The sequence below is a fragment of the Panthera onca genome, chromosome B2 (assembly GCF_046562875.1).
Source record: "Panthera onca isolate mPanOnc1 chromosome B2, mPanOnc1 haplotype 2, whole genome shotgun sequence".
Lineage (NCBI taxonomy): Eukaryota > Metazoa > Chordata > Mammalia > Carnivora > Felidae > Panthera > Panthera onca.
This window is the reverse complement of record NC_138343.1, coordinates 86,381,884-86,408,970: the sequence shown is the minus strand read 5'-3', so window position 1 is coordinate 86,408,970 and position 27,087 is coordinate 86,381,884. Positions and strand designations below refer to the sequence as shown.

The window sequence follows — 27,087 nt, the reverse complement described above, 5'->3', positions numbered from 1 at the left end:
ATGAGATGGACAAGGCTTCCAAACAACAAAACGCATTACAGTGATGAAAGTGATGCAAAAAAACCAGGAGATAATATGATGGAGAGTGACCATGTCTACTATTCCAGGTGGTTAGGGAGGCCTCTCTGAGGAACTGACATTTGAAGTGGAGTTCTGAATGATGAGAAATCAGTTCCCTGATTAGGGAGAGAACATTCAGGTGGAAGGAAGAGCTAGTGGTAACCACAAACTTGCCAAATTTTGAGATTCAAGAAAAAAGGCTACCAGGGTAGAACATAAAGGGTGAGGGAGTGAACAATGGAAGATGGCCAGGTCATGAAATTCATTTAGTTCTGACAAAATAAGAAAGAGTAAGTAATCACTAATATTTCCATTTTCATCATCAAAATTTAATTCATTAGCAAAAGATTTGGTTAATTTAGCAGTTAAAGGTAAATCAACCAAATGAAAGAGCTTTCAAAGGGTCTAATAAATGCAGAGTTCACTCCAACTTGTAAAAAACTCATCTTTGAATCTTCTTGATTAATAATAATTTGTTACCTGTTGCTTTTCTCCTTCGTTCATCTTTTTTATCCTTTTTACTTGTGTTAATGCTTTCTAAAATGGAGACTTGTTTCAGATCTTCTTCAGTGATTAAATGAACAGGATTATTTTTCATTTCCTGAAATAAAACATGCTTTTCTTGGTAAGCAAAAATATATGGTATTACCAAAAACATAAAAGTTATTTATATAGTCAATCATTATTACTCATCCTGATTATTCTTGTTTGATTTCATTGCTAAGAACTATAGAGCTCTGTCCAACAGCTGACACTCTGAGGTGGTCCCTCCTTGCCAAAGATCAGTCTCTTCCCTTGCAGTTCCTGGCTCTTTGAATGTGTCATCAGCTAATGAGAAATCCTATCTGGTCACTGAAGAATTGATCTCGTAACATCAGATGCAATTTGGCTTGTTCAGCCGATTTGGCTTTTTTATTTTTATTTATTTAAAAAAAATTTTTTTTTACATTTATTTATTTTTGAGAAACAGAGTGAGACAAAGCGTGAGTGGGGGAGGGGCAGAGAGAGAAGGAGACACAGAATCCGAAGCAGTCCAGGCTATCAGCACAGAGCCTGACGCGGGGCTCAAACCCACAAACTGTGAGATCATGACCTGAGCCGAAGTCAGACACTCAACTGACTGAGCTACCCAGGCGCCCCGCTTTTTTATTTTTTTTAACCAATGCTTCATAGGTGGCCCTTGCTCTTTTTCTTTTTGAGTTTCCCAACTCCAATGCCACTTGGATACCTAAGTTTACTACAAAGATTAACAAAATCTACACTCCCAACCCTAACATAATGACCATGTATGAGTTGCACATTTAGTCATTTAAACTGTTTTTTCCTCTGGACTCATTCTTTACCTCTGCTTTTTTAAAAAATATGTTCAGAATAATGAACTATTTATTTCCAAGTTCAGAAACTGTTTTTCATTATGGGACAGGGCTCTAAATTTGTAGCGACAAAAGTACATTTATTTTCATGTGAAAAATGGTATTTCCCTTTTGGTTTCCTGAAGAAAAATGTTTAGGATGTTACAGTTCAAACAACAGAATCACCTTCTTTTCCTGAAGTTATTTTTGTAGTTGGAGGGAGGAGCAGGAAGAAAGAAAAACTGATGACCCTGTTTTTATTTTAATAAAAGATCATAAATAATAATGTAGCCATCTAGCAACCGGTAGCTAATATATACCAGAAATTTTGTATACATCCCTCCTTTATTTACATTTATCTTTAAGAAATGAACCACCATCATCCTTTTTTTTGAAGATATGGAAGCAGAAGGTCTCTTTGTCCAAAGTCAAACAGAGAGTAAACAAGTTGAGATTGGAATTCAGGTTTACTGTTGTCAATCCTATGTACTTTTACTCTTCAATGCTGCTTTAGTAGCGGGCAAGTCATAGAAAATTATCGTTTTTTACAACTACTGGGGTGCCTGGGTGGCTCAGTTGGTTAAGTGTCCGACTTCGGCTCAGGTTATGATCTCACGGTTTGTGAGTTCGAGCCCCACGTTGGGCTCTGTGCTGACAGCGCAGAGCCTGCAGCCTGCTTTGGATTCTGTGTCTCCCTCTCTCTCTGCCCTCCCCCACTCATTCTCTCTCTCTCTCTCGCAAAAATAAATAAATATTTAAAAAAATTAAAACTATTAAAGAGCTTAAAAGGAATACAGATGAATACAAATTATTTATATATTTAATAAGCTCTCATGAATTTATTAACAGTCTAAGATAAATGGGCTTGTTCTACCTGTCCGTGAGCAGGCTTTATAAGTTGATGGCATTGCTAACTAGAAACACGACCTGAATATTCGTTAAAGCAGACCTGGCAGGACCTCTGCTTCTTGACAGCACTTGCTCTGAAGAACTAATCAATTTTGATAGCAACAATTTCTTTCCTCAGTAAGTTACCCCATTTGTGCATCCTGAATAGGTAAAATTAATAAGGCTCTGCTAGACTTAGTAAATATATAGTGTAGTGATTGATGGATACACTGTATACTTGCGCATTTAATCCACAGATAACATTTTTGTGGATTGTAACGTTGAATCAATACCCTTAGGTGACTTAATTGTGAAGTGTATGATTTAGATGATTTCAATTTATAAAATCAGCTCCCTCAGTTCCAACATACATGTCCTGATGGGAATGAAGAAGGGGAAAACAAATCGAGGAGAAGAGATACAAAGGAGTAATACATTAAAGGGAAATGAACAGTGTTCATTCCTGGGTATATACTGCTTACCCCATTTTTCAGAAGATGGCAGATGAGTCTAATGTGAAAGTACCATTAAGATTAGCAGGGGAAAGGAAATCTGGCATACCTTTTCAGCTTTTTGGTGCATCAGTTCACTGAACAGTTCTGCGCAGCTATTTATGAATTTTTCGCTGACTACAACAGTGTCGCTAAAGACTACAGCTGAAGCCTGCTTGCTGAATGCTCTCATCACCTGTTGAAGCAACATTGCAGCATCTTCAACTGATAAAGAACTGGGTAACAGAGGCTAGAGTAAGAAAAAGAATGAAAACAAATATAAATATAATATCATACATATAAACCATTTGTTACATATATGCTCTCCCTAGGTGACTTCAAGTCCAGTGGCCTTCAGAACCATCTCTATGCTGATAACCTCCCAAATTATATTTCTGCTTTCATCATCCCTCTGAGCTCTGGAGGTCTATGTCCTACAACTTCCCTAACCTCTCCGCTCATAGGTCTAATAGGCATCTCAAATGTCACATATCCAGAACAATACTGATTGCAGCTGCCACCCTTAGACTCCCAGCTCCTATCCACCTTTCTCCATCATCTCCCCCTCTCAATTAATGGTACTGTTCTCCACTCAGGTGATCAGGCCCCAAACTTTCATGTCACACTCAGCTCCTCTCATAAACCCACAAACAATTCACCATCAAGTCCTGATACCTTTACCTCCAAAACAGGTTTCTTCTTAGCTCTTTGATGGTCTAAAATTATCATTTTCATTAACTATCTCCCTCTAGGAAACTTTTCTGGACACCACATTCCCAGCAGGTAAAATGGTTTCTGGTACATAAATAGTACTTACTAAAATCTTTTGAATGAATAAACGAACACTTATATCTGGAATCTTTGGAAACTTGTATATTCAAAACAAGGAATTTTCTGCTTTGTAAGAGAATCTGGGCGCTGACGAGTAAAGAATGGATTGGCCTCATTTCTTTCTCTTCACCCACTCTTATCTTTTCGGCATAATAAAGGCAGGTCAATACTAAACACTGAAGTAAAACAGTATCAGGGCTAAAGCAGCTCATGTTAATACATGAGCAAAGGTTAATGAATGGATAAAAGATACAACAAATGCTACATTAATGCCTGGTGCCAGTAAAGCTGTAAATGCTTAGATAAGACTGTGAGAAATCTCAACAATTTCTGTATGGCAAGACTGATATGAGTGTCATATTGTTTGCTTGTTTGTTTTGAGATTTATGGAATTCTGGATGTTGTCTATCCATATATAAAAGGTCATTCTACCTCAAAAGCTATAAAGTCTTTAAGCAAGATTGAGGTAGTTTTTGCTATAACAATGATTGCTAGAATTTGGCTATAAAGCCAAGACTACTTTTATGTATCCTAATACTTAAAATGGCCACATACTAGTGAATATCAGTTGTCCCTGGTTTAAAGAAAAATTAACAAGAAAATGATAAAACGTACTGCAATATCAACCCATGTTCCAGAGCTGATGGCTTCCTCTACTGATGCTTCCACTTGATCTACAAGTCCTTGACCAACACAAGCTGCTTTCAAAAACAAGAGTTGTGTAGTCTTGTATCTTTTCTTTATGTAGCTCACAGCATCTGGGATTCCAAGTCTGGACAAAGCATCAAATTCTAGATATAAATCACAAATAGAATTAGAAAAGAATTCATTGGAATATAACTGTCATTCACACCTTTTAGAAATCTTAGAACGAATTAAGTTCTTCCAACACCTATTCTTTGTGAATGCACTATATTCTATTTTTCTTTTTTTAAAGAATAAAGCATAGAAATGTACCACAGTCTATTCCCTGGTTAGGCTACCTTCCCAAATTTTTATTACTAAACATATCTGTAGAAAAATTAGTTCAAATACTTCCTCCATCCCAGCTATGTCACTCCCTCTCCAACTGAGGGGTCAAAAGGAAACATGAGAACTACAGAGCAATAAAGTAGAAATGGGGCTTAAGAGAAATGTAATAATTTAAGTAAAGAAACAAAAAAGCAATTTATTTTGCTTATTACACTAACTAAAGGAATCAGACAATTTAGGACAAAGTAATTCTCTATTCTAAACTAGTAAGGGATTTAGCATATAAAACAAAAGTTAAAAAAAAAAAAAGACTTCAGTTTACAGCCATTAAAGTAATTGGAGATAGCTACTGTTCTCTTTATCCCCAAATAATCATATTTCAGTAAATTAATTATAACGAAGTTCTAACCCAAGTTCATGGTTGAAGAAACAAAAGTACATTACAGAAAGCCAAGAAAACATAAGTGCAGCCTAGTATTCTAGCATACATTTAAATCGCTTGAACATTAATGTCTTATAGGTTTATCACTGAGAAAGGAACTGAACTCTTACATGATTTGAGTTGGACTATGAAACTGATCAAACTAACTGAGCAACATCTATCTATATATAAGTGAGCTACATATTTATGTATGTGTGTGTGTGTGTGTATGAGTGTGTGTAATATGTGTGTGTATATATATTTGCTAACTGTTTTAATGACTAAATTCAATCTACTTTATCCAAATGACAGAACCCTAGAAACAGAATTAAGAATAATTTCAGGTTTTCTGAAGGAGTGGATGTCTAATAAAAATGAACACTGTAAAGTTGATAGCCAATAAGCCAAGCTGATAGCCAAGATTATGTAATTAAACAACTGGGCAACTTCATAAAATATATTTGAAGTTGTAACAGTATTATATCACTGGAACATTGGGAGCAATCAATAGAAGCTTTTGGCCTTTCTATGTTATAACTGTTCAATAACTATGAAATTAAACTCAATTCCAAAATCAACAAAAACCTGTGTGTGACTACTTTTATATTCAAAGAAAAACTTTATAATTTGCTGGAAACAGTAAAGTGTGTACTCCCAGGACTAATACAATACTAAGAATGTGTGTAGTATTAGTTTTAGTTTCAAAGGAAAAAAGAAACAGTTACCTAGATAGCCATTCTGCCTGAAAAAGGAATCCACCCAAGTACTCTGTGTTCTGGAGTAAATGTCAGGAACAAACACCGCCTTATCCTGTCTCCCACCAACCACAGTACCTCGTAAACGTCCACTATTAACAAGTTCCTCAAGCACAGCTTAACAAAACCAAACAAATAGAAATAAATCAGAGCAGGTATAAATGTCAAAAAGTAAAATACTATTTCACAAGTTAGTTACTCTTACCTTAAAAAAAAAGCAACTTAAAGTTTAAATTGCATAAATGAAGACATTATATTTTAGACAAAACTTTCCTGCCATTTACAAGAATATACTGAGGTCATAAATTCAGGACATTCTGGCAGCTAGCTAAAGGTGCTGACCTTGAACTAGTTAATACTAACGTTGAATTTTTTAGTTAGAGTAATTTTGGGGAAAAATCATGCTATTATTTATCTTATAATATGTTTGAAAGTGGATGACTAAATGCTTTGAGAATAATTAATATGCAATCACTGGTGTTACTAAGTTTAATTTTCTCATATTTAGAAAACTCAGGATACATGGATCACATTAGAATAAACTGTGTGAAATAAAGTCATGACAATTTTTATAAATTATTACATTTCGACTGTTTAAATTGAAGCAACACATGTACAAGTATAATGCCATGGTTAAGAGGATCAATCTGGATCTAAACACCCTAAGTCTAAACCTCAACTCTGTCACTTACTGACAAACCATGCAAGTCATTTAGTTATGCCTCAATTTTCTCAGCCATGAAACAGGGATATAATAACAGGCTCATGGAGTTATTGTATTCAAATTAAGTGTTTAGAACAGTAGCTGGCATATAATAACTACTCAGTAAATGTCAACTAAGTATCATCACAAACACCACTGTCATAAATCATCATCATCAAAGGACTGATGCCAGTCTGAGAACTGGATAGCACTGCCATTAACATAAAATAGATGCTTTTTATTTAAACGAGAATATTTAACTAAACATGTTGTTAAAATATCAAAATCCCCTGAAAAAAACAAGCAGATAAGGAGTTACTTCTAAGTGAATCAGCAAGCACAGTCAAAAGATGTCTGGCAAAGAAATGTTTATGAAAATTAGCCTTTCCCAGAAATAAAAATTAGTTTACATATGAATTTCAGGACTGCAATGCTGAGTAAATTAGGGTACATTAGAAAAGTAGATTTTTCAACAGACTGCACACATAATTTTAAATTCTGTGACTATACAACACAAATGTGTGTTAAAGACCAAAGTCAGCAAGTTATCAATTATTTGAAGAACTATACATGATAATGAAACCCCACCAATCTCCAATTAGTAGATTCCAATATATGTTACATTTTAAATTTCTCTTAAAATATTTAACTCCATATGCTGAAAAACATAGTGAATGAAAATTGTGTTTTGGTTTTATACGTGAATTTCTTTTCCATTCTTCATTTTAATTCTTCTATTTGCACAGATATCTGAGCTGAAAGATTATGTCATTGTTTTTAAAAATTATTCCAGCAAAGGTTTAAAAACACCCCTTCTGATAAGAGCTTCACAAACACACAAATAATACAGGTAATGAACCAAGACTATTTTGGAGATATTACAATGCTGTCTGAATGCTAAAAATATATTTTTATTGGTATTATTATCTTTGTAAAAATTGTTCACTTTTTATTTTAAAAATAATTCATTCATTCATTCATTCATTTTTTGGTAAGTTCTATGCCCAATGTGGGGCTTGAACTCATGACCCTGAGATCAAGAGTCACATGTTCTAATGACTAAGGCAGCCTGGCACCTCTATAAAAATTTTTTAGACAAATATTATTTACTTTCATGTTAGAAAATATAGTAAAAATCTGTAAGAAACAAAGTGAAAATTATTCTTAATCCTACAATTTTAAATCTCTATGAATGTATATGTGTAGCAGTATTCTACACACACACACACTTTTTTTTTCTCATTCTACTCCTCTGGAGGTAAGCCAACACTAAATGTTTGATGGATATAACAGATAGATATATACATGAAAATTGGTATATTTCAACTAGAAATATTTCAGTTATGTAAGTTTTAGCATTAGTGGAAGTAAAAATATGAAAAACCAGTAAGTTTTACAATAATACTCTAATAAGCAGCTAATTAAGTGACATATAATTTAAAGTAAACTCACAGTAAAGCAGCTGCTCTTGAAATCCATATTTTGAAATGAGAGAATTCACTGCTGTAGGCCTTTAAGAAAAGAAAGAAAAAGAACTTCTTACTCATTATACAGTTACACATATTTATGAATTAAAAAAATAACTAGGATAACGAGTTTATGAATAACACCAATTAATATAAATTTTTTTTAATGTTTATTTATTTTTGAGAGAGAGAGACAAGAGGATGAGCAGGGGAGAGGCAGAGAGAGAGGGAGACACAGAATCCAAAGCAGGCTTCAGTTTCCAAGCTGTCAGCACCGAGCCTGACGCAGGGCTTGAACTCATGAACCATGAAATCATGACCTAAGCTGAAGTCAGACGCTTAGCCAACTGAGCCACCCAGGCACCCCAAACACCGATTAATGTGAAAGACAAAAATAACACCACATTTTACATCCTTAATCAGAATTACACTACTGAAGTTCCAGGGGGAACTGATCTGTCTCCATAATTCAGGATCAATTTACTTTCTTACCAACTTTCCACCTCTGATTTAGTGATACTTGATCTGCCTTTACTTTGTTTTCTTCATTCTATTCTTTCTCTCTGGGAGGCTCTTTCCCCACCTGGGAATAGTCAAGTGAATGTTACAGGATTCTGCTTTTGAAGAAAAATGAAATCTTGTATGTAATGAAAGGAATTTGGAATGAAATACTCCTAGATTAGGTGGATGACTAGGAGGGATCCACTTAAAATGTTCCTTTTTGCTTATCACTATTTTCTATAATGACTACATATGTCTTTTTAAAGAAAAAAAACATTTAATGAGGTATAATTTACGTATCATAAATCCCATCAATTTTACACAATTAAATCATTTTAAGAAATTTATAAAATTGAGGAACAATCACTAATAGTTCTCGAGTCTTAAAATGTTTCCATCACCCAAAAAGTTTCATTATAGATATCTGTAGTTAATTCCTGCTTTCACCCCTAGTCTTAGAGAAACTGATCTGCTTTTGGCCTCTATAAATTTGCCTTTGTAGAAATTTCACATAGATGGAATCTATATGTGGTCTTTTATGTCTGGTTTCTTTCACTGAGCATGGTATTGAGGTTTGTACATTATGGAGCATGAATCAGTATTCATTCTTTTTTAATGATGAATAGCATTCCACTGTGTGGAGATACCACATTTTGTTTATCCATCCATCAGTTGATGGACATTTGGATTATTTCCAGTTTGGGGCTATTATGAATAATGCCACTATGAACGTTTGTGTTCATGTCTTTGTGTGGACATATCTGTTCATTTCTTTTGGGTAGGTCCCTGTGAGTCCTTTTCTTTTATAGTAATTACCTTTTAAATAAGGGAAAATATAAAGAAAACGACCTAGACTTTCTTTTTCTGACTTTATATATTTTCCCTGTTTAAGTCAATTATGCCTGTGTTCTGGTTTGGGTTTAGTCTATGTTTTTATTTTTATGCATATAATTAAGAGACTTTTAAGTTATTCCAAGTAACTCAATCATCTATTGTTGATTATTCAAGATATTGTAAATTTTCTCTATGACAAACTGGGAGAGCAAAAACATTTGTCTGAATATTGAATTGATATTTAAAACCCCTATGTTTGGGAATTTTTGACTAAATCATTATTTTTACCAAATTCTTATGTAGGCTAATTTGTTTTTCATTAAATTGCTTTACCCTACTTTTTCAGCTAAATTATCTAGAATCCCTAAACCAATTAGGTCCATTTAGGTGCTCAGTGAAGTTTGCTCTCCTCTGTTTATAATCATTACAACTTTCTCATGTTTTGTTTTTTTGTGTGTCTTCTGTTCCCTTCCACCTGAACACATCCCTACAAAAATGTAGAGGGCTCCTGGAAGGACTTTATCTTAAAATTTCTGGGCTCATAACATATTGTGGGTGTTCAGTAAATGTTTAATCAAATTTCACATAATTGCTAGCTTTTTTTTGTACACTAAAACTTAGCTGTTGAATTTCTATTTCAATTTGGAATACAGTGTAGTTTGGTATACCTACATATCTCGCTCTTATAATTATTTCCTACTCTTCTTTCTGGCTATCTATAACAACAACAAAAACCTTTTTTAAATCAGAGATGGAGATATTTTCTCTGAAGTTAGACCAGGAAAGTGGGGTAGTTCCTTATATTTGGGAGACAAATATGACAATATGGTACCTTAAGTGGAACTATCTGGAAGCCACAGAGCCTAGCAACATCTTTTAAGGCTCAGAATTTATTTTTCTCTCATGGTTTGATAATGCCTCTACACAGAGAAACTCAGGGCTAGTACGAGTCAGAAAAAATATTATTTGCTGAACCTGATGATAACTACACTCACCACAATACTTAGCCAAAGAAAAAAGATAAATGTTTGTCAATAAGAAAATATAATTTTAGTATTTTTAAAAATGTTTAGTTATTTATTTGAGAGAGAAAGAGAGCATGCACATGCACACAAGCAGGGGAGGGGCGGGGGGGGGGAGAGAGGGAGAGAGGGAGAGAGGGAGAGAGGGAGAGAGGGAGAGAGAGAGAGAGAGAGAGAGAGAGAGAGAGAGAGAGAATGCATCCCAAGGAGGCTCTGTGTTGTCAGCATAGCCCCCTCCCCCAGCGTGGGTCTTGATCTCACAAATCACAAGGTCATGACCCTGAGCTGAAATCAAGAGTCAGACGCTTAACCAACTGAGCTACCCAGGTGTCCCTATATTTTTAATTTTTTAATTTTCTGACCAAGTAATATATATAAAGAGCACAAAAGTTACAAAACTGAAGCCCCCTCCATTTTTATCACTCAGCTACCCAGTTCTTTTCCCAGAAACAACTACTGTTACCAGTTTCTTGTGTTAGGAGGGTGATTTGGTGCAAGCTGTCATAGCCTGTATGGAGAAAGGAGAGCATCCACATAAGGAAGAGAGGTGTAGCAGCAGTGGGAGCTCAATCACATAAAGGGGAATTAATTAAATAAGTAAACATATCTGACCCTTGAACAATGTGGATTTGATCTGCATGGGTCCATCTTATACGTGATTTTATATACACACACACACACATATATATGACAGTACTATAAGTGTATTTTCTCTTATGATTTTCTTAATATTTTGTTTTCTCTAGCTTACTTCACCATAAGAATATGGTATATAATACATAAAACATACAAAAGATGCATTACTCAACTATTTGTCATTGCATTGGTACGGTTTCTGGTAAACAGTAGGCTGTTAATAGTTAAGTTTTGGGGGGGGGGTCAAAAGTCATTTGCAGATTTTCAACTGCAATGTGGGTGGGGGGTAGATGCCCCTAATGTCTGCATTGTTCAAGGATCGACTGTATATTAAGAATAATGGGAGCTACATTTTTCATGGTCAAAGAAGGGAGTTGCAAATATGGAAAAGGAGACAACTAGAACAAAACTAATGGAGGTTTGGAAGGGAACTGGGAGTATCAGTGTGAACTCATGGTTTTTGATAAACATATAGATATAGAGAGGGGTGTATACACATGTGCATGTGCATCCCTTAACTTGTCTGCTGAGAGGGCTTGGGAGTAGTAACAAACAAACAGCAATAAGCAATTTAGTGTCCAGATCTTGGTCTGTAAATAGTACACTAAAAAGACCTAGGGTTCTTTGGGGAAATGGCTGATTCCAGGGATGGGACAAGGAAAATATGAACTGAGCCTAGAACTTTTTGTTGTACCAGAAAGAAATGCTCCAAGAATGATGGAGACATATTAAAGGACACAGAGTGCAGCCTGAAGCATGGGCCAATAGCTAAATCAGAGCCCATTAAAAAATATCTAAGTAATGATAATTATAAATTTTAATCCAATGAATAAAACAGGGAGCCAGGAGTTCATAGTGATTTATAGAAATAAACTGAAAGTTTGATAAAAAAGAGGATAACTTACATGATCTCAAACTGCCCTCCCCAAAAATACTTAATTATAAGGGAAAAACAAGTATTTTTATGAAAAGCCTAACAGATATCTGCTTATTAAGAAGTTATAATGTACATCATCAGTAACTACAAAATCTAGACTGTTTACCACCTGATAGGATTCAATGACAAGAACACACAATTACTTCAGTTATACTCCTGTCAAAGATGCATAACCTGAATATCAGAATGAAAAAATAGCAAACAAAACTGAACATTTTACAAAATAAGTGGCCTGTGGTCTTCAAATTGTCAAGGTCACCAAAGTTAAAAAAAAAGACCAAGTAAGTGTTCCAGATTGAAGGTGACTAAGGAGACATGACAATCAAATGCAATGTGTGATTCTGAACTGGATCCTTCACTATAAAGGCTATTATTGGAAAACTGGTAAAACATGAATGAGATCCAAGGAGTGGATGGTAGTAATGTACCAATATCAATATTTTGATGTTTGTATTACAGTTATGCGATTGTATAGGACAATGCCCTTATTTTAGGACACATAGACTAGAGTATTTGTGGTGTTGGGACACTCTGTCAGGAACTTCCTGTCAAACAGGACAGAAAAAAAAGGTTCTCTTGTAACTTTTCTGTAATTGTGAGATGATTTAAAAAAAAAAAAAATGGTTGCATTAAATTGCAAGCTCTGTCCTCTAACCTAGTCTTTTATACCAGTGCCTTAAATGTATTAAGTACTCAAAAAATGCTGTGATTTGCTGAATGACAAAAATAAATCACTGTGACTGCCATGTAAAAAAAAAATGTGCTGGAAGGTAATGAGAGAAGAAGGGAGACTGATTAGAAAGCTACTAAAATAGTCCAGTTAAAAAATGGACTAAAGTGGGGGGAATGGTCATAAATAGGGAAAGTATATAAATATTTAGAATACAGAATTCAAAAACCTTTGTGTTCTGAAAAAGGGGGCGATGAAAAAAGGATGATGTAAAGGAGGACTCCCAGGATTGTGGGAAAACCAACTGATAATAACATTTACTAGTAAAATGGAAACAAAAGTGGAAGAATAAATTCAGGTGGTGTGGGGTGGGGTAGCTCAGTGATAGTGAGTTATTTTAAATATGCTGAATTAGAGGGACTTCTAAAATATTTCAATACAGATGTAGGGTGGGTAATAGAAGTCTGAAATTTAAAAGAAAGGTAGGGCACCTGGGTGGCTCAGTAGGTTAAGCATCCAACTCTTGATTTTGACTCAGGTCATGATCTCATGGCTAGTGAGTTCAAGCCCAATGCTACTCTGATAGTGCAGAGCCTGCTTGGGATTCTGTCTCTCCCTTTCTCTCTGCCCCTCCCACACACAGACACACACACACTCTCTCTCTCTCTCTCTCTCTCTCTCAAAATAAATAAATAACTTAAAAACAGAAAGGTAAAGTCACCTAGGAAGACAGTAATGGACTAAGAAGAAAACATGGCCTGAAACAAAACTTTAAAGGGTAGAGAAAGGAGAAAGAGACAGAAAAACGTGCCATATAAGGCACAACCAAAGGAGTAAGAAGAAAGCAGTAAAGTGCAGTATTAAAACAACAACAACAAAAGGAATGACAACATTTCAAGAAAGAAAGAAGGAAGAGGTAACTGGAATTAAATGGTGCTGCAAAGTCAAGTAAAACAAGGGCAGAAAGTATCCACTAGAGTTCATGACATTGACATTATTGCTTTGTAAGTTGGTAGAAGCCAGATGGACGAGTTGAGAAGTGACAGAAGAAAATCGAGATAGTAAATGTAGACATCAACTCTTGAGAAGGTTCACTTTATGGAAACAAACAAAACAAGATGGTAGATGGAGTAGAATATGGGGTTGAGAGAGGTTTGACTGTTTTAAAATGGGAGAAATCTGGACATACTTAAATACTGATGGGATCCAAAAACCACTGAGGTAAAGTTAATGACACCGGAGAGAGGAGATAATTAAGAATGTAGGTTTTCTTAATTCTATATTAGAGTGTCACTCAGGCTCCAAACATTTCAAAAATTCTCACTTTAGAAAAGTTAAAGTGATTTTGAAATTAACACTGTTATTCATTTGAATTGTAGAATGTTAAATATTTAGTAAAAAGGGTTCTAAAATCATCTAGCCCCATCTGAGGCTCGAAGGACTTACTTATGTGACTGACTTATCTGCTGCAGCTCACATGGTTATTATGCAATAGAATGAGGACTTCTTACTTTAAACCGCAAGCTCTTTCCTTATCCCAGGATGACTCTATATACTGATTTGGGTATTCTGCAGACCTGCATCTGGGGTCATGAGGATGATTAAGGTAGGGAGTGGGAGGAGATGTGGGTTGAAGAGAGTTTGGCTACATTCTGGGGCTCTGGAATCTTCACTCCCAGAAGCTACCTACCCTTCTATATGTCTAAAATCCTAGAGTCCTGAATGAAATTTTAATAAAAAAAAAAAAAAAAAAAAAAGAAAAAAGAAAAGAAAAAAACCTGATAGAACAGAAAAAGCAAACCATGATCAATGAAATATAAAAATATACATAATTTATTATTATTATTATTTACTTTGAAAAAGAGAACACGAGCAGGGAAGGGGCAGAGAGAGAGAGAGAGAGAGAGAGAGAGAGAGAGAATCCGAAGCAGGTTCCATGCTGTCAGCACAGAGCCCACCGTGGGGCTCAAACTCATGAACCATGAGATCATGATCTGAGCTGAAGTCAAAACTTGGATGCTTAAACCAACTAAGCCACCCGGGTGCCCCAAAATACACATATTTTAAAACAGGCTTACCGGGTAATAGCACTGAACAGTCCACGGATGCGTGCTTTATGTCGAGCTACAAAAGCTTCAGTAAATATTACTCCTCTGTTATCAAGATCAATGTGTCCATTAATAATTTTACCTAGTCGCTGTGTTAGTGCCTGAGGGTAAAATGCGAATTTTTATTAATTTGAAAGAACAAAATTCTAAATATACATTTGTATAGCCTTATTAAAGGTACAATGCATGCTGTTGTTGTATTAACCACATGATTGAGAAATTTCAACAAGCACAAATTTATAGGATGTATAAGCTAAAATGAAGATTTAGGATCTAGGAAACTTCAAAATCTCACAGCCGGGCAAAGAACCGAATGAGTCAAATAGATAAGTTAAAAGGCTTAGCTACATGGTAAGAAGGGCTTTTTCTAATGTAAAATAAAATTGAATGATTAACCAATTTTTCTAGATATAGGCAGCCTGAAACATAGACAGTAAGACATATACATGGGTCTTGAAGACTCTATCTGGAGCTTCAAACACTGAGTAAAATAAATGTTATTCCAAGATGCTGAAACCTAGGGAAATGTAATAACTAAAAAGTTACCTTCTTGGACGCAATTATCAGTAAGTTACTTGTGCCCAGAGATCTATACTAGCAGACATGATTTCCTGGTAACCCCAAGAGAGTATTTCTCCATAGCTACATTATGACTGGGGTCAGGTACATCTGAAATAAGTCTGGATATATTTCACATCCCAAGATAAGTTAAAACTACTCAAGGCAGCCTGGCTGATAGTTTTCTGGTATAAAAAAATGCATTTCAAACCATTTCTTAATGACTTTTTAGAATACTGCCTGTAATATTCAGAAAAACTAGAACTGAAAAATGTTAAGAAACCATATGTATTTCCAAAATGTGTCAACAGCACAGTTTTATATGAAATCATTTGGGGCTGTTCTGATATCTTTAAACAGTGTTCTAAAAATTTATTTTTTGACTTTCTGTGATCAACATATATATGCTCACTTAAAATAGAACTTAGGCTCCTGATATGCTCTGTAAAACAGATCTGTATTCAAATTGTATTTTAGATGCAATTATAGGAAGTCACTCTCTTAAAATAGGTTAGTAAATCTGTTTGTATTATAAATTAATCTCATGCAATTATGGTTTGGTAAATTTTTGTAAGTTGGATTTTCTTAAAGAGATATATACCTAAAAAGAGATTTCGCTTTTCCCTTATTTATTCCAGTAAATACAAAACAAAACCATCATTTTTTGAGTACCTCCATTGTGCCAGACATCTCACTGATACACCATATATATAACCTTATTGAAGTCTATGAAAAAGACAATTATTCCCCTTTTAAAGATATGGAAATTCAAGTACAAAAGAGGTGAAATAATTTTCCTAACATTGAATAACAGTGGCATAAGCAGAATAAAATCAAAGTCTGTTTAACTCCAAAGCACATGCACTTTCCAGTATACAAAATGAATGTCTATAATTCTAAAATGGCAAACTATTTTAAGAACAAAGAAATAATCATTTCTAAATGGTCTGTCTCATCAGAGCCATCAATGTATTGGAAGCATCCCCAAAATATACAACTACATCAATAAACACTTGCAAAAAGTTAATGCTACAAAAGTCTAGTTTTTTTCTTCCAATTAAAATTCTTTATTTACCTGAAAAGACACTAAGCTATTAAGAAAAAGTACCTGTGTCAGAAAGTTTCCAGGAAGATCATAGGTCTTACATAGTTCTGATATGGTGACCTGACCACTTTCTTGCAATTTATCATTTACCTCTTCTGCTAACCGATCCAAATAGTTGCTAATAGTTAAAGAAAAAAAAAATTACAATTATTTTCCTCTTTTATGTGCAATAAGGTATGCTCACAAAATAATGAATAGGGTATGTTTAGGTAAACATAAGTCATTATTCATATTCTGAAAATTATTTTTCTTATCAATGTAATTAATGTAAGGTTAACCAAATGATAAATGCTGGGATTTTTTTAACTATGTAAATTCTGCATTTTTCATTAATATTTTTGGAACAAATCTGCTTTCGGAATTAAGATCATAGAGTAAAGATTGTAAGAATTATGTTTATGCTGCTTTAATAGAAAAAAAATCAAAGTTTTTATTATTCCCAAGTACTCCATACAATTAAGCACTTACTTTTTTTTCTTTGAGAAAGAGAAAGAAAGTGAGTGGGAGAGGGATAGAGGGAGAGGCAGAGAGAGAATCTTAAGCAGGTTCCATGCTCAGCACGGAGCTGAGGCAAGGCTCAAATTCATGACCTTGATATTGTGACCTGAGCCAAAAATGAAGAGTGGGACGCTTAACCGACTGAGCCACCCTGGTGCCCCAAGCACTTACAATTTAAATATAATGATCCTAAAAATGAAAATCAGCACTTGAGTTCTAAATAAAATGCCAAACTGGTCACAATTGTTCTAAATTTAAACACTATGGAAAAAAAAAAAAAAAAAAGAAACACAAAAAAGTGCTCCTAAATATTGTACTTACTCATCTATCAGTTGTCCCAGAACTAGCTGAACATGCTTTTCTGATTTTACAATGTCACCAATTCTACTTTCAATATGAGTCAGATCCACATTAATTACCTGGAAAAAAAATAAAATTCTATTAGTGATAAGTTCATATTGTTTCTTAAGTTTGAAACTATATATTAGAACATTTTTTTCTATGACTTTTATTTTTATTTTTTTAGTTTATTTTATTTTAAGAGATAGTGTGAGGGGGATAGGGGCAAAGAGAGGGAGAGAGAGAATTCCAAGCAGGCTCTGCACTGTCTGCACAGAGCCTGACGTGGGGCTCGAACCCATGATTGGTGAGGTCATGACCTGAGCTGAAACCAAGAATCGACAGAGCCACCCAAGTGCCCCAACCTATCTTTTTAAAAACTTACTTTCTCTTAGATGAATTTCAAATTAATTTGAAATACTGTCAAAAGTCTCAGTCAAATAAAAATGAGAGGTTTATTGCTTATTTACTTTCATTTCTGAACAACTACATTTTCACTTGTTAGCAAAGTTTGCATTAAGAAACTGTACTGTCATACAATAGGCAGGATTTGCACAAGATTTTCCAGCTTCTTGGATATAGTGTAACTTGTTGATGACATGTGCTCTTATATTTTATAAAAATATCTTCTTCTTTTTAAAATATTTCTTTACTCCTTCCATATACTAAAGTAAACATGAACATTATTTTTCTCCCTAAATACTTAAACCCTGTTACAATGAAAAATCATAACTATGAGTTTACTCGGTAAAGAATAAGCAAATAACTAAGAAAGAAGAACTTATTAAATCAATTCAATATGTCAGAACTTATTAAATTAATTAAATATATTAGTGTGGGATATAAAACTATTTCTTCACAGATACACAAAATAAGACACCAGTATTAGTGAATTCTTAAGTCATAGTATCAAAAAATTGAGAAAGGAAAAAAATTTATAAATTAAAAATGTACCTGTTGTAGATCAACAATGTTTACTCGACCTTTAAAGAAAAGACATTCATTGACTTTAATTCATGTGTAAGTATACACCAGACAAAAACTGTAAATTTCAATAGATTTACATCTTGGACAGTTGAAGGCCCCCTTCTTGAAAGCACATAAAGCTACAATAATTACCGTTTTCAAATGCAAACCATTAGCTGAATACATCCTCATGGCTGAAGGCACAGGCAATAATTTATTTTTGAAGTTTCATTTGTCACATTAGGCCAATAACGAACATCAATTGATTGATACACAATTTGGCCAGATCTATGGATTTAAGATGGATTTCCCTGGCAGAATTTATCTATTGTACCAAAGTGATACTGACAATTAAATTCAGATGAACTCATTTAAAAAATTTTTGGAATGAGTAGATTTCCATGTATTGGCAAAAGAAGTCTGTCAAGTATTCCAAATTATAGCTAATATTTTATTAGCAATATGGAGGAAGATGAACCAACACCAAGGGTATATCTGATAACATCTAATGAAGAGCTGTTTTCATAGTTGCTTATATTTTAATCAAAGTGTTCAAATTTGCTCAGTAGTTCAAATTTAAAAAAAAGAAAAAAAAAACTTTTTTATATGCTTATAATTGCATTTCCCATGATATACAGGTATAGCACCATATCGTTTCCTAATCTGCAAATACTTAAAGGTAAGTTTTTTTTTTAAAAAATGGCAGTATAGCTCTGATTTTCAACAATTTATAATCCTTCAAAATCTCTGTTCTCATTTCATAATTACCACCTGATAATAGACAGCTAAGTACCCTCCCCTGCATCATGCAATAAATTCATGAACTGTGAATAGGAACAGTTGATTAATTCACACACAGAACACATAACTCAAAATAATAAAAGATGCTATTTTGTAAAGTGACGATATTTGACTTCATTTAAATTATATGATCATCTTTACCTGAAGCTATTAAAAACATTAACGCTGATTTCCATATTAACAATTGAGAAGAGTGTCCCACATCCTCCAAATAATTTATTAGTTATGTTTTATAAGTTTTTTCCCTCTTCCAAATAACCAGAAGAAAAAAAACTAAGGAATTACTTACCTCCTCGGACATGTAGCTCATCTCTCATTTCTTTACTAATTTGGGCTGGAGTAATATATTCCTTCCCATCAAGTGTGTGAACTACATCTAGCTGTTTCTGAGCAATCAATTTATTCACAATCTCAATGCAGTTCCGCTCTGACAACCTGAGGAAAACAAGAAGTTTTAAAATGCACTTGATACATTTGGTGCTTAACAAACTTAACAATTTATGAACTTTTAAAAAAAGTTTGGGTAAAGAGTCACTAAGATTTACATTACAAAATCTGTACCTTTGATTAGTATAACCATACTGATTCAATGTGTTAAAACACACACACACACACACACACACACACACACACACACACGCACACACCTCTTGGGAGTAAGCAGGTTTACATAAACTTAAATCATGTACCTAACTGGTACAAACCATTCTATTACAGAATTTCAAGTCTGCTCTCTCCTACAGGCCTGCTTGCACCCTTCAAATCTGAATAGAAAAGTTAGCACATATAATTTAGGTAGCACATATAAATTAGGTAGCCCTACTTTTACTTCAATTCCCAGTTTAAGTTCAGTAAAAAAACCAAAACCAAACAAACCGGAATTTTCTTTAAGTGTATAATTGCCTACTACTATTGGTCTGTAGGCAGGGGATATGGCCTAGGAAAACCATGACTACAACTGTTATCCAAGCTCTTAAGTATGTGCCCTAGTTTGTCCTCAGTACTACAAAATACAGTATTAAGGGATTAAGGTCTTCAAGCCCCATTGGGAACAAAAACATCGAAGTAAGAGATAGTCAATGGATAAAAAAGGATTCTATCAACATTGTTTATGTGTTCTGTAATATTAAAAAGCAGAGTTAGGGTGCCCAGGACACAATCCCGCCAAGGTTGGTGGGTTTGCAAGAAATGTCAGTGTCCGGGAGTTCTTAAAAATGACGGATGGGACCATGGGTCTGGCCTGGCACACTCTCCTGGTGGACAAAAAAGGCAAAATGTTTAAAGGGTCAACACGGCATTTACAAAGTACTGCATTTTGTTGTTGCCTCTCCCTTCCAGCTTATTCTAGGTCAGGAAGTGCATACTAATCAATGATGCCATAGGGGGTTGGGTAAATAAGGATCTGAGGGACACTCTTAAGACAGTGAGAAATCAACAGCTTCAGCCATCAAGAGGGCGGGGCGCGGCAGCACTTGGCTGGGGCATGGCTGGGGGCGGGGGATGGTCCGGGGCGTAGTAGCTTTCGGGTTTCAAAGCTGGGAACTATACTTGGAACTGCAATCCAGGCTCGGGGAGGAAGGTGAGGGCGAAATCGGTGACACGGATTGGGAAGGTGCGGGGTCCAGAGCCAGGGATCTGCGGCCTCAGATCTCGGCGTGACTACCCAGGGGCTATTTTGGATTCTGCAACGAAAAGGGAGGGTCAGGCACCTCTGTGTGGCCTCGGCGAACTGCGCCCGCTGAAAGTCAGCCGCCAACCGCCTGATCTCCTCCCAGGCGTCCGCCATCCCGGCCCTACTCGCAGAGGTTCCGAAGAACTGCCGACACGTCAGCCTAAAGGAAGCGGGAGCCGAGGCGGAACGGGCCGCGCGGAGGGACAAGAGACTCCTCCCCCGACGCAGATACCGAACGCGCGCGCCCCGCTCCGGCAGGGACGGGCCGGAACAGCCTCAGCCCCGCCCACCTCACGTGGCGGGGAGCGTCCTGCTGGTTGTGAGGCGGAAGGGCCTTGTTTGGGAGCCAGGTGGCTAGGTTCCTGGAATATGGCAGGCAGGATGCAGGGGGGCTCAAGTTAGTAAAGTGTTACTTTAGGTTTTTGTATTGTCAATAGTGTTTAAGAGCAGTGTTGATCAAATTAACTACTTTTATTTTTCTTGTGCCCTTCATTTGTTTTTGGGGGAGGAAAGGGGAGGAGATGTGCCTGTGCCTGCGATTAGTATCTCTTCTTCGCTGGCTATTAAGGAGCAGTCCGTAGTGAATTATGTTAATTTTTATATGGACACAGAGCAATTGTACCTTTTGGGTGACAAATGGGAGACAGTACTGAAGGTAGGTACTCTATTTTTTTGCACAAAGATGACTAATTTGGGTACCGTTAAAGATTGGGAATTGCTTTCCTGTTATTCTAGATTTAGAATGTCATTCTTTCCCGTTTCTCCTATAGGGAATATTGGCTCTATCAAGTAATGAAATAGGAACATATGATAATATGCATATATAGCTACTGATGAAACGGAGGAAGCAAAGGGCACCTTTATTTTGCTTTACTCTGCATTGAAATCAGTAAAAGGTGGGTATTTACTCTGAAGTAATTTACTCTGAAGTACTCATTCTCTGTCAGATACCATGGATTACATTGGTTGGTAAGGCAGATATGATCTTGCCATAAACAACTTATAAGTCTAATGAAGCAGATTTTTTTTAGTACTTAATATAAACTATAAAAAGTAGAACAATAGGGAAAATATAGCATACCATGTGATCACTTGGCATCCAAACTTGTTACTTACTATATAGGACTCTGTCAGCCTGGAGTCTACTTTTTGGCAGCATCAGCTGCTGCACACCACATGTGGATTGTGGCCTAGACACACCAAACCCTTTCAGTATGTTTTCTGGAATGCCTGTCCTATTCCTCACTGCACCATGCCCCCATTTATTTTGTAACTTATTTTTCCATGATGTCCCAGATTAAATAAAACTCTTCAATGAAGCCTTTTTTTAAATTCCTACAATTATTGTAGGAATTATATATATGGTGTCTAGTAGCTAAATGCTATTATTGTCTCTAATAGCAAGCAAAACTACATTGCAATTTTTACTTACTACGTCTCTAAGTCTGAGCTCCTCGGTGCTCCTTAGCATTAGTATGACATCGGGTACATAGTACCCTGGTATACTCCGTATAGGTTAAATGAACAAGTCAGTGTAACTGTTTTGGTGCAGCATTTTACTTTGGTATAGTAATAACATTTACATTTATTCCTAAAAAGCAATAATTCCTAAAAAAAGGAATAATTACTGGTTGTATTTTTTAGATCCTAGACTAAAATGGTAGCCACTAGCAAGATGAAGCTATTTAAAGTAAAGTTAATTAAAATTAAATAAAATTATACCAACAATGAACAAGTGGAATTTGAAATTGAAAACACAATACAACTAGCATGCCCAAAATTACATTGGCACCCCCAAAAATGAAATACTTAGGCATAAATTTAGCAAAATATGTACAAGATCTATATGAAGAAAATGACAAACTTTGATGAGTGAAATCAAAGAAGAACTAAATAAATGGAAAGGTATTCCATGTTCATGGATAGGAAAACTCCAGGAAATCTTATATTTTCAAGATGTCAGTTCTCTTCAACTTGATCTATGATTCAATACAATCCCAATCAATTTCCCAACAAATTGTTGGGTGGATATTAACAGTCTTATTGTGAAGTTTATATAAAGAAGCAAAATAGCCAGAATAGCCAGCACAATATGGAAGAACAAAGTTGGAGGACTGACACTACTGGACTTTAAGACTTACTATGAAACTACACTAACCAAGATAATGTGGTATTTGTCAAAGAATAGACAAATACATCAATGGAATAGAATAGAGAGTCCAGAGATAGACCAATATAAATATAGTCAATTAATTTTTGAGAAAGGAACAAAAGAAATACAATGGAGAAAATACAATCTTTTTGACAAATGTTACTGGAATAATTGGATAGTCACACACACACACACACACACACACACACACAAATGACTATAGATGCAAAACTTAAAGCCTTCATAAAAATTACATTTGGAGTGGGGTGCCTGCGTGGCTCAGTGGGTTGACTGTCCAACTTGTGATTTCAGCTCAGGTCATGATCTGAGGGTCATGGGATTGAGCCCCGCATCAGGCTCTGCACTGAGCACAGAGCCTGCTTGAAATCCTATCTCTCTCCCTCTGCTCCTCTCCCCTGCTTGTGTTTGCACTCTCTCTCTCAAAAAGAAAATTACATTTGGATCATAGATCTAAAAGTAAAATGCTACTATAAAGCCCATAGAGATAACAGGAGAAAATTTAGATGACTTTGGATATATCATTGACTTTACAGATACAATACCAAAGGCACAAAGCATGAAAGCAAGAACTGATAAGCTGGACTTGATTAAAATTAAGAACTGCTCTGCTAAAGTCAAAGTCAAGAGAATGGAAGACAAGATATAAACTGGGAGAAAATCTTTACAAAAGACATTTCTGATAAAGGACTGCTATCAAAATATACGAAGAAGTCTTAAAACTCAAAAGTAAGAAAACAAGGAGCCCAATTAAAAAATGGGCCAAAGACCTTAACAGGCATCTCACCAAAGAAGATGTATAGATGGCAGAGCCACCTATAAAAGGATGCTCTGTATCATGTCATCAAAGAAACACAAATTGAAATAAGATATCACTACACAGCTATCAGAATGACCAAAATATGGAATATTGACAATACCAAATGCTGATGAGGATGTGAAGCAACATGAACTCATATTTGTTGCTAGTGGGAATGCAAAAAGGTACAACCACTTTGAAAGTTTGGTGCTTTCTTACAAAATATAAAAATACTCTTACTCTGCAATTGAACACTTGCACTCCTTAGTATTTATCCAAAGAAGTTGAAAACTTATGTCCACATAAAAACCTACACACAGGTATTTAAGGCATCATTATTCATAATTGCCAAAACTTGGAAGCAGCTAAGATTTCCTTCAGTAGGTGAATGGAAAAATGAACTATGATACATCCAGGCAATGGAATATTATTCAGCACTAAAATGAAATGGGCTATCAAGTCCTGAAAAGACATGGAGGAACCTTAGGTGCATACTGCTAAATAAAAGAAGCCAATCTGAAAAGGCTACATACTGTGTGATTCCAACTATATGACATTATGAAAAGGCAAGACTATAAAGACAGTAAAAAGACCATTGATTGTCAGGGGTTGGGGAAGGTGGAGGGATGAATAGGCAGAGCCTGGAGGATTTTTAGGGCAGGGAAAACACTATGATATTATAATGATGGATGTGTGTTGTTATCATACATTTGTCCACCCCAATAGGATGTAGGACACCAAGAGTGAGCCCTAATGTAAACAATTAACTTTGAGTTATTATGATGTATTAATGTAAGTTCATCATTTATAACAAATGTTCCACTTTGGTGAGGGGATTTTGATAGTGGAGAGGCTACATATGTGTGGGTGCAGAGAATCTAGGGGACATCTTTATACCTTCCTTGCAATTTTCTTATGAACCTAAAACTGCCCTTAAAAAACAGTTTAAAACTTTAAATAAAATATAAAAGTTAGTCCTTCATTCACAATAGCCACTTTTCAAATGTGCAATAGCCATATGTGGCTCATGGCTATCTTATGGAACAGTATAGAAAACCATTTTCATCTTCAACAAGAGCTCTATTGGACAGTCCTGGTTTCAATCTTTGATAAAGGCACACATTTGTTCACTCTGAAATCATGAGACTCAAAACAACTATCTGCACCTAACAACTATACCTTAACTGCAGTGTCAGTTATTTTGAGTGGGGAATAAGAATGAAAGGGGACTATTTCAATGTTGGCTAACATCATGATAAAGAGTAGAGGAGCTTTAAGTAATCTAATGTATGAATAGGATAATGGTAAACAGTACAAGTGGCTACTGAATAAGAGATGAGAGATTCCTCTTAAGAACAAACTGTATGTAGACTTGGAAAATAAAGCTTCATTTCTCTAAAAAAACCTTTCTAACAGCTTGTGTCTACAGACTTACGTCAAATTTTTGACACGTATATTATGTGGGAAGGACTCATGGTCCTTCACTACACTAGGTACATGATTGTGTACGGATGCTACACTAGGTACATGATTGAGAAACCATCCTCAGATTCATTTTAAATTCAAAGGCTAATAAAATATTCTAACATTTGTAATATGGATTGATGGTTTCTTTGATGATATGAGATGTGATCCTGTAAAATTCCTCCAAGGTAAACCATACTTTTAATAAAATTTGAAGACTTTTTCTTTGTTTACTAGAAAATAAAACAATAAAATGTGAAGTACTTTTTCCAACTCAACTAGGAAAATAAACCCAAGCAACTGCAAAATGTGTATTCTTAACCAAGTCATTGCAGAGAAATTACAAAGACATTGTGTTAATATTGTCACTGATATTACCTTATTGTAGTTAGGGATTTAACAAGCACCTTGATACCACCATCAAAGATGGCAGTTCAATCTTATACATAGAAAGCATCAATACCCTTGGAAGCTACTATGATTTATGGGTGAAAGAAAAGCCAAAAGGTCAGAAAAAAGAAGATGAAATTGAAGAACTAGAAATAAGGGAAGCAAAGAAGGTATAGAGGGTGGAATAGTTAACAATACCTCTACGGGGTCAAAGAGAATGAAAATAAATGCAAACCCATTGACTATTAAAGCAAAGAGGTTATGACTTTTAAGAGGGGATTTTTTTTTTCCTGCTATGATAGCAATGGAAGTTAGATTGTAGGATACCTCAGGAACAAATGTGAATAATGGGAGCAAGAACAAAGAACTGATCAAGTATTAAATGAATAGAAGATAAGTCAGTGAAAAGAGAGATTACAATAATGTTCAAGAGGTAGGCAGCAATTACGCAGGGACCATAGAATCACAGCGTATTAGGGCAGGAAAGCCTCTTCAGATCATTCATGCTAGTATCCACCCACAGTAATAATTTCTCTGCAAGGCCCTGGCAGATTATGTACTTTTTGTGTGACCACTTGAAGTGATGAAGTATTCCCTTCTTTGCAAAGTAGGATGATTCATTTTGGGACAGATTTAACAGAAATTCCTTCCCTATACTAAAGCAAGATCTATTTCTTTGTAACTTCCGTATTCTTTCCTAGAGTCAACAGAATGACTCTAATATATCTTTCCCATGACCACTCTCAGATATTCAGTATGTCCCTCTTGTTTTCTTTCTCTAAGTTTAGCATCTAAGATCCTTCATTAGATCTCCTGAAAGAATTTCCAGACCTCTAGATATCCTGGCCATCTTCTCTTATTGAACTCTAGTTCGCCAGTATTAGCTTTTGAAAGTGATGCCCAGAGGAATTTAGTATTTTACACACAGTCTGAATAGAGCAGATGACAGATTAATTTCCCTAGATATTATACTTCTGTTAATTGGACTCTTGGCTTAAATTGAGCTGGTAATGAACTGTATCTAAATTGCTATCAAACTAGGTTTAGTCAACTCTGTATCTGAAAAAATTAAATTTAATTTGATAAATTTCACCTTGTTAGCTTTGACCCATTCATTCATTTATTATTTCAACAAATAGTATTTGAGATCTACTATATGCCAGTCTTTTACCATGGGTGTACCAAGAAGAGCAAACTGTTCTAACTAGTTGAAATTATTTCCAAAATTAAATGTCCTGCAACATTGTTATTTCTGCCATCACCTGCCATGTATAAGTTTTTAAAATATAATTAAGTTTTTTTATTCTAGTTAATAGCAAAATTGATTAAAAGAGAAACAAGGATATAGTCTGTGATAAGTTGGTGACACTGGTATGTTAGGATTCTAGATTCAAAAAATTTTAGAGCTAGAGGGAACTTTAGGGACATCTGAAAGTCTGATTCATTAGTTTTATAGAGTTAACACATACCTTTGAATATGATTGTCTTAAATACCATATTTCCCCTTTTTTTAGGGGAAGATGGTGGAATGCCAACTTGTTTATGGAATTCCAGAATTGAAATTTATCAGTCTTGGAAAAAACTTTTCAAGACTTACTCTTAAAGAACTTTTGCTGTTCCATAATAATCACCATTTTCTTTATCAAAATCCTACAAAGCTATTTAATAACTTATTTTA

At 35.2% G+C, this 27,087-nt stretch overlaps 1 protein-coding gene and 1 long non-coding RNA gene across 3 annotated transcripts in view; one reads left to right on the top strand and one right to left on the bottom strand.

Moving 5' to 3' along the window:
* Nucleotides 1-20,776, bottom strand: part of UFL1 (UFM1 specific ligase 1) — a 33,330-nt gene extending 12,554 nt beyond the window's left edge. The window contains exons 1-11 of the mRNA XM_060616215.3: nucleotides 20,624-20,776; nucleotides 19,204-19,349; nucleotides 18,102-18,130; nucleotides 17,130-17,227; nucleotides 16,314-16,428; nucleotides 14,618-14,748; nucleotides 7,926-7,984; nucleotides 5,741-5,887; nucleotides 4,238-4,413; nucleotides 2,862-3,041; nucleotides 541-661 (exon numbers count right to left, since the gene is read on the bottom strand). Coding sequence (XP_060472198.3) covers nucleotides 541-661; nucleotides 2,862-3,041; nucleotides 4,238-4,413; nucleotides 5,741-5,887; nucleotides 7,926-7,984; nucleotides 14,618-14,748; nucleotides 16,314-16,428; nucleotides 17,130-17,227; nucleotides 18,102-18,130; nucleotides 19,204-19,349; nucleotides 20,624-20,700 — 1,279 coding nt within the window. The 5' untranslated portion in view covers nucleotides 20,701-20,776. The remainder of the gene's footprint in view (nucleotides 1-540; nucleotides 662-2,861; nucleotides 3,042-4,237; nucleotides 4,414-5,740; nucleotides 5,888-7,925; nucleotides 7,985-14,617; nucleotides 14,749-16,313; nucleotides 16,429-17,129; nucleotides 17,228-18,101; nucleotides 18,131-19,203; nucleotides 19,350-20,623) is intronic.
* LOC132667401 (uncharacterized) overlaps nucleotides 20,646-27,087 on the top strand; it is a 43,663-nt gene continuing 37,221 nt past the window's right edge. Inside the window, exons 1-3 of one of the 2 annotated variants that reach the window (XR_009605127.2) lie at nucleotides 20,646-21,241; nucleotides 21,357-21,482; nucleotides 23,293-25,119. This is a non-coding gene — a long non-coding RNA (uncharacterized LOC132667401). Of the gene's footprint in view, nucleotides 21,242-21,356; nucleotides 21,483-23,292; nucleotides 25,120-27,087 lie in introns of those variants that run through there. The other variant, XR_013555693.1, reaches the window with a different exon arrangement.